This window comes from Gastrolobium bilobum, unplaced genomic scaffold (assembly GCF_033153095.1).
Source record: "Gastrolobium bilobum isolate Gb01-03AN ecotype WA unplaced genomic scaffold, APGP_CSIRO_Gbil_v1 utg382, whole genome shotgun sequence".
NCBI lineage: Eukaryota > Viridiplantae > Streptophyta > Magnoliopsida > Fabales > Fabaceae > Gastrolobium > Gastrolobium bilobum.
In genome coordinates, this window is record NW_026897362.1 from 271,386 (window position 1) to 280,053 (window position 8,668).

At 35.5% G+C, this 8,668-nt stretch overlaps 1 protein-coding gene across 1 annotated transcript; it reads right to left on the reverse strand.

The window, feature by feature from the left end:
- Window positions 1-727: 727 nt before the first annotated feature.
- Window positions 728-5,734, reverse strand: LOC133306263 (protein XAP5 CIRCADIAN TIMEKEEPER). The gene is made up of 12 exons (XM_061506561.1): window positions 5,502-5,734; window positions 5,336-5,401; window positions 4,799-4,863; window positions 4,603-4,721; window positions 4,274-4,352; window positions 4,070-4,146; window positions 3,812-3,873; window positions 3,572-3,703; window positions 3,356-3,409; window positions 2,743-2,808; window positions 1,295-1,369; window positions 728-1,061 (listed from the first exon to the last, which is right to left on the reverse strand). Exons 1-12 carry the CDS (start codon window positions 5,670-5,672, stop codon window positions 1,011-1,013), a joined length of 1,017 nt encoding a protein of 338 aa, XP_061362545.1. The 5' UTR covers window positions 5,673-5,734; the 3' UTR covers window positions 728-1,010.
- Between the last annotated feature and the right edge of the window lie 2,934 nt (window positions 5,735-8,668).

The window sequence follows — 8,668 nt, forward strand, 5'->3', positions numbered from 1 at the left end:
AATTTCGTATGTTTAGTTATTGAGTAAAACACTACATAATAAAATATCGGAAAAATATTTCTCCAGACACGACACTGGAGATAAAGTCATTATTGTAAGATTAAAAAAATATAATGATAAAGACTAATATAACACTGTAATAAATTAAAATTACAAAAACAATTTATTTCCATCACAAAACAACGTCATTTTAGCCTAACTGGAGATATTTATCTCCATTGACTGCAGAAATTCTTTGCCCATAAAATATTGCGTCGTTCAAATTAAAACGACATTATTTTATGATGAGAGAGATTTATTATTATTATTATTAAGTAAAATACTACTTGACTTAAAATGATAATATTCTACTTTTAAAAAGGGCAAATATTTTTTATCAAAAAAAGGAAAAATTAATCATCACGGTTAATTTCGTATGTTTAGTTTTCTTTGTTTCCTCTATTGGTAAGAGATTTCAATAGCTGATCATAAGCTGGAAACTAGTGTTACCATTGTATCCAAAAGAAAATAATTTTTTATAATATATAAACAAATAAAAAACAAACAAAAACATTTTAATGCTTTTATGAAATTAAATATAATTGATTTAAAAAAATACACCCTCAATTTTGCAATGAAACCCAATTTTATTTACTTTTGATTTATTTATTTCAGTCATTACACATCTTCTACGTATGCATAAAAGTATATAAAACAAGTGAGGTCATATAGAGAAAAGAGAACGAAAAAGAAAACATGGACTAAATTATATTAACATACAATTCGTTCACTTGAAAGTATTATACGGCTTTAAAACATCACAACACCAAGCCGGCAAAAGTCTACTGTAAATTACTAACTCTAAATCGTCTACAATGAATTATAGAAACAAAAAGCACTCATTCCCCACTGGAATTACTATTTATAATAAACCAACACAACCAAGATGTGAATTGAGGCATAATCAGCTCAGCTGATGATAAAAAGGTCAGTGGTAGCAAATGCAAATGAAAATTATTTGGCAGCTCAAATCAATCCCCATGGATGGTATAACGTTCCCATTTCCTCGTTGGATCATATATCTGCAAAGGACAAAAAATATAATCAGAACCAGAAGCTATGTAAGAAGCTAATACACATATTAAGCACTCCAATCTGAACAGACTGTTAATAAAATAAATATGCCAGTACAGAAGATCCTATGTGTAATAGAAATTTATCAAACACCTGTACAAGAGAGAAAGAAAGAAAGACCAGCAAGTGGACTATGCACACAGAAGAGGCAAAAGGATAGAGAGAGAGAGAGAGAGAGTACCTCCCATCTTGATGCAGGAAATATATGCTTGTTCTTTTCATACCAGTGCCTTTCTACAACCTTCCCAGCATGAGACTGTTGATTGAGATAGGAACACCAGAGTAAGATAATTAAACAAGAAACCAGAAGACAAGTTTACTATAACACCCAAAGACAAACATGCATATGCCTTGTTTTCACTATCTTGCATAGTTAGAGGTGACATTATGGATTTGAACCAAACGGATCAATCCACCAACCCACAAAAAAGGGACGGGTTGGGTTACACATCCTAACCCACTAACCCGTCTTAACCCGTCCCGCTGGGTTGTGGGTTAAAACAGGTTAGGGATAGGTCGAGGCAAGTTGGCCCGCCGAGTCAGTTTTATTTTTTTAACTATTAGGTAATATTTTGTTTGGATTTAGTGTTTGTCATTTTAAATGACATAAGTTATGTCATTTTAAGAGAGAGATAGACACAAGAAAAGAAAATCATAGGAGAGAAAGTGGGTAAAATAAAAAATATTTTTTTGTGTCTATCTCTCTCTTAAAATGACATAACTTTATGTCATTTAAAATGACAAACACTTTTCCCTATTTTATTTGTTACTAAACTTTTGTGATGTCTAATTTTTTTATCTCAGTACTCCCCTAGAAAAAATAAAGAAAAAAAACTTTATTTATGACAAAGGTTATCCATATGTGAAGGCAAAAATAAGTTCCTAAACAATGTTTGATTGAATATTAGCATACATGTAACCTTGAGATAGGAAAAAAACTAAGGTGAGTGTTAAATAAAAATAAGTAATATTATAAAATTCATAAAATATATTTATTTTAATTTTTTTTTATTTTTTAGGCTGTTTGACTTGTCAACCCACCATAAAACGGTACGGATTGGGTATTTCAATCCACATTCAACAGGCAAGGCGAGGCGGGCCAACCCGTTTTTGGTGAGTTGACAGCGGGTCGGGACGGACCGACCCATTTTACCACTGCTCCAGGAAACATAGCCTAGACAAACAATCATCATAAATGTTAAGGACTAATTAATAAGCCAATAACAGAGGGATGTGAAGTGCAAATACACAACACAGAAAAAAGAAAAAGGAACAGTCCATAGGAGGTCCAAATCTGCCAAAACGAAACAGAAGCAGAAAGGAAGGTGATCCACTGGAGAGTGGAAACATGTATTCAACGAACAGAAGGGGAGTGAGAGAGGAGGAGGATTAGGATCAAACCCTAAGGCGAGTGGGAGACACAATGGAAATGATAAAACCCCCCCTAAAAACTAGGTTAGTGGCAATTTGCCATGATTGGGAGAGCCGTGATGTCAAAAGGAGATGTGACAGCCTGTGTATCACAAGGGGGTGCCGCAATAATGCCATGAACCGGCATAATTAACTACTCTGTTATCTGCTAAACTTAATTTCAAAATAGCATTAGTTAGGATTAGGTAGAAGATATACCTCATCCTTCTCAATAGTGGCATCAGCAATTGTTCGTACATCCTCATGCACATCAAAATGAAAAAGCTGTATCATAGAAAAACAATAACTAACGTCAATTCTGCAAATCATTACAGGATAATAAGGAAAGAAATGATATTTAGGGCAGAGATAATTCAGATCAAATGCAATCTTAAAGCAATAACAATATAAACACCATCAGCAACATCAAAGCATTATAGATCGCATGAAAAAACCAACTTAAATTGTCACATATTCTCTCAATGCATTAGTATCAAAATAATTTCTCTTTAAATCAATTTACATTATTAAGAAAACAAGAGTGTCTAAAACACTTCTCCACGCAGGAGGAAATCCAGCTAGTCCTAAAAAATGAATGTTCTAATCTAAACCCTTCATGGTTTAGTTCATTATAGATGATCTGAAATGAAAATTTATAGTTCAATGGATATTTGTTTTTACTTGGTATCCCTATAACTTTGGAGGGGCCTCAATCCTAACTAAGCTCTACCCCTGACCATTACGAAATTGATTAAATTATTAACAATTATAGACACACCTCATGAAAGAGAAGAAACACAATAAAAAAGTAAGAAAAATAAAAGAAACATACTGGTCCACTTTTGCCTCTAGCTTTGTTCACGATTAGCTCATAGAAACTGTGTTGCTGTAATATACATGGAAATGGGTAAATAAGTTAGCAGATATCCTTTTATTAAAAAAAATATATTAACATATCTTATGTGTGTGTGTGAGTGGGTGTGTAAGATAGCAAGTTGTACACAGACTTTCTGAAATTATAAATTTATAACCAATTAAATATTCATACATGAGGAATGATAAGGTCTTCTTTCACATATAGCAAATTTTCCACTGAGGTTGTTCGAATCTCTCGAAATTCTGGAGCAAGTTGCTGCTGGACTGCTCGAAGAAACTCTCCTATGGTGTCGCCCTTGCGTACCTGAATCATATTATATATGGCTTCAGACATCAAGACATAGTATTATATAGTAAATGCATAATTGTTTAGGAACTTAAAAAGTAAGTTGAAGCATATGGTTTTACTTGCCTGGATCACACGCCTGTGGCCAGTTCCATCCCAGTAGCTGTATGTGATTTGAAGAGGTTCATCTGAAGCCCAGGAACAATTTAATTAAGCATGAACTTTTACATGGTTATAAGTGTTTTGTGCATCAGCTAAGATATGCCCAAGAGGCATTTAAGCATAATTTGTTCCCTATTCCATAAGCTATACTTTTTAACCCTTTATCATTTTCTTAAACGGAGTCAAAAGGAAAAGCAATAATAAAGGAGTCCGAGGACTTACTTTGAATTTGTTCCTGCTCACGCAGCCACTGTCTCCGCAGCCTTTCACGCTCAGCTTGCTCCTCAGCCTCTCGCTCACTAAACAGAATCCTCAGCACTCCTATGCCGAACGTTAGGGCAAAAACCAATAAAGAATGGACAGGGGTATTGGGGGGAAGGGAGGTAAATAAAAACAAGAGAAAAGGAAAAGAGAGAGTAATCACACCTGTCAGGTAGAAAGCTAGTTTCAACAGTAGGGTCTTTGCCAAGTTTACCACGTAGTAATCTATTTGTTTCCAGATTCTCTGCCAACAGCATAGCAAAGTTTAATGTTATCATTCATGGGTATAAAGATGGAACTAGCTAAAAGAAGAGAAAATACATTTTAAAAGTCCCTTCAACGTTTTCTAGAAAACAATGTACTAACAAAACTGATCATTCACAACTCTCTATTAAAACAGTTTGGCAACATTCCAATACATGGATAAATGAACAAAAACTATCATTTCAAACAGGAATATGAAAGGTAAGCAGAGTAGCGGCAAAAGTAGTTACCATTTTGTGGTTCCTCCTCCTCCTCTTCACCGTCATTGTCAATATCCTCAACAAATGACAATCGAGAAATGCCCTTTATCTTCCTCTTTTTACGCTTTTCTAATTGAAGCTCCTCCTCCCTGTTTAGAGAGGAAAAATAAATTATGATGATGAAGACAAAAGAAAGAAAAAAACAAGCAAATAGGAGAAAACATACTCTTGCTGTTGCTTCTGAAGCTTCTCTTTCTCTTCCTCCTCAATTTTGCTCTGAATATTAACCCTCTAAAATACATATTGAACATTCCATTAGTCTCACCCCAATAGTAATATATAGTATAAAAACATGGTCACGGTATACTTACCACCAAAAAAGTTTACCACATTTACCGCCAACGTAATCACCGTTGATTTCCGTTAATCTAACGGTTATAATTTATTAGGAATTAATAATTATTAATAAATGCGATCCAATAATTCTCAATAACTCAGAACCGTTAGATTGACAGAAATCAATGGTGATTAAGTTAGTTGTAAAGGTTCTAAACTTTTTTTTGGCAATAAGTATATCCTTCCCCTAAAAACATATCATCAATAAAAGGAAATGGTGCTATAAAGCTCTCACTATCAAACCTACAGGTCACGTGACACAACATGTGACCTAAGATCACGTGGCGACAACACTTAACCGTCATGCTTCATGTTAGGGATAAGATAATGATAATAAGATAAAAAAGCAGACATATGCAATGGTTACCTTCTCTACATACTGCTCTCTGGTGACGAGACCAACAGTTTCCTTCTTAAACGCAGTCTCTAGAATCTGAAACATAACATTATTCATTGATTAGAAAAAAAGGGATTGTATTTGTATTTGTATTTGTATTTTGTATTTGAATTATGTCAACCATGGAGAGAGGTACCTCGGAAGTGCTAGAACCGAATTGAAGGAGACCGGGTTGGCCCTTGGCGGAGGCGGATTTCGTTTTGAGCTCTTGGATTTTGCGCCGCTCAGCTTCTCTCTGCTTCTCCAGCCGTCGGATCCGAACCGCGTCTTGGGCGGTGCCCACGTACCCGTCTCCCATGCCCGACATCTCTCTCTCTCTCTCTGAATCAAATCAGAATCCCAAATACAAAATGCAAAGGGTTAAATGGTTTGTGAATGATGATGTCGATGTAGATGTGTTTGTGGATCGGTCACTACTCACTGGTGCAAGTTGGTTTTTCATCATAGGCTTGGGCTTGGGCTTTCGTTTCATTTGCTATATTCGGCCCAAAATAACATCAAAAGACCCACCCTCAACCCAAAAGAGAAAGAAAGCTTATGAGAGCGAATTGTTCATTCCTATTTCCTACTTAACCCAACTAAACGTCTCTTTCCTTCGTCAAATAATGATACTTTAGTTGGCATATTGAGCAATGGTAGCATATATCTAATTCTTCCCAATACCTCTTTAGGAGGAGTTGAAAGTCTTAATTACGACACTGGCCCATAATCAAACTAGTTGCGAAACGATGGACCGGTTGAAATATTTAAAAAATAAATAAAAAAATATTTCTTTCCTTCAAGTCAATACTTCGATGCCACAACAATGTCGTCGAGAGGGTACCTTGCCCTAACACATAGCTCATGCTATGTGCCAAAGTCATTTAACTCTCTGTTACTTTAAGGACTTAGAGATTAGGGGTGTTCATCAACCGATCCAAACCGATTCAAACCGCGAAAACCGAACCGAAAAATCGATAATCGAATAAACCGAAAACTGAAAAATTGAAAACCGAAAGAAAACCGCAAATTTTAATTGGATTGGATCGGTTTTCGGATGGGTTGATGAAAACCGATCCAATCCAAACCGATCCAATATATTAAATATTCTCTACCTACTTGTCATTTCTCCAATCATAGCCCAAAAATTTCTAAACTCAAGACCCATTAACTCATCAACTAAACCCAAAAAAAAAACTTAGTCATGTCTCATCAATTATGGTATTGTTTACTGATATTTTTGTATTTCAATTTTTTTTTTTACAAAGCCAATATATACAAAAGATGTTATTTGCACAATAATCATGAAACTTATTTTAGGATTTTCAAAAAACCGAAAACCGATCCAATCCAAACCGAAAAAAATTGGATTGGATCGGATCGGATTTGAAAAAAAATCTAAACCGAATGGATGATTACATGATCAAACCGAAGGGATTGGATCGGATGAATTTTGCTTCCAAAACCGATCCAATCCAGACCGCGAACACCCCTATTAGAGATAACAAACTAAGTAACCTGTCTTGCTAATTTGTTAACATATTTAAAATGTGATTTTTTTTAAACATTGCATTCCAGTTGATGCAAAGGGTATCAAACGAAAATCAAATAGGTCTAAATATGTCATTAATTAATATTAAAAAAAATTAACTTGATAGGTTAACATGTCTTATAGGAGTTTAACTCATTTTGACAAGCTCTTATTCGCGACGAGTTCAAACGGATTGATAGGTTAGAAATTTCTACCCAACTCGTCATATATGACGGGTCAAATGGGTCAATCCTACAGACTGACTCACATTTTGTCACCTCTATTTAAAACTGTGCTTACTTTCAATTCGTTCTTCCTTCACTGATTTTATATTTTGTCACCTGTTATTTAGGACACATTCAAACAAATTAGCAAGTTGGGAATCTCTAAATGTAAGATAATAACTTAGTTGTTTTGTGTTTATGGCTATTATGTGAGACAAATATTTTCTTTAGGCCATAATGTTATAGTTTCAAGGAGATTATTTTTTAAGATAATAACTTAGTTGTTTTGTGTTTATGGCTATTATGTGAGACAAATATTTTTTTAGGGCCATAATGTTATAGTTTTAAGGAGATTATTTTTTATTCACTTTTGATTTAGCAAAAAAAAAATATTAGCACAAAAAATAAAAGAAACTCGGGACATATAGGGTATGCATGACAACTTTCCCATAATTAATTCTTTTTTAATTTTGTTTCCGGGAATAAAAATGGATAGGGAACTCGTTTGGTAAAATCGATTTATTTTTTTGTTCTCGGGATGAACCGGTTTAATTTTTGTGCTGGGGAACAGAAAAAAGAATAAAAAAATTTCTGCTTTTTTGTTCTCAGGCACAAAATGAGAAACACTTATCTTTCTCAATCACTCTCCACCTCTGCCATCATCATCACCACCACCACTATCCTAACACAACTGTCGCCACCATCGTCGTCGCCGCCATCGTACCACTAGTGTCGTCGTCACCACCCCTCACCACCACGATGCCACCGCCACCGTTACCACCACCTCCACCCATCACTACCACCATGCCACTGTCACCACCATCACAACTACCACTGCCGCCACCACCACCACCACTATCACCGTCACCACCGCCATCAACCACCACCACCATCATCGCAACCACTGCTGTCACCGCCACCATCGCCATTAGGGGTGGCAATATGGGTTGAGCCCGGCGGGTCAACCCGCTAACCCGTCAAAACGGGGCGAGTTGGGTTGAGATTTTCAACCCACCTCAACCCGCCCCGCCTAGAAGTGGGTCAAAACGGGTTCAACCCGCTGCGGGGCGGGTTGACCCGCCGGGTTTTAAATTTTTTTTTTATTATTTTTTTATAATTATGTAGTATTTCATTAGTACTTAAATTTTTGTAATATTCAATTTTTTTTATCTTAGTACTTTCTAGAAAAAATAAAGAATAACAATTTTATTTATGACAAATGTTATCTATTTATAATTTCTTAAAGAATGTTGACAAATATTAGTATACATTTAAGATTGAGACTAAAAAAAATATAGAGAAGTGTGGAATAAAATAAAATAATATTAGAAAAATTCATAAAATATAATTTATTTTTGAATTTTAATTAAAAATTTTTTAATTGGCGGGTTGACCCGCCAACCCACCATAAAACGGGGTAGGTTCATTTTTACAACCCATATTTTTTGGCTGGTCAACTCGCCCCGCCCCGTTTTTGGCGGGTTGGTGGCGGGGCGGGGCGGGTCAACCCAAATTGCCACCCCTAATCGCCATCACACACCATTGTCACCATCGCCGTCGCAGCCACCA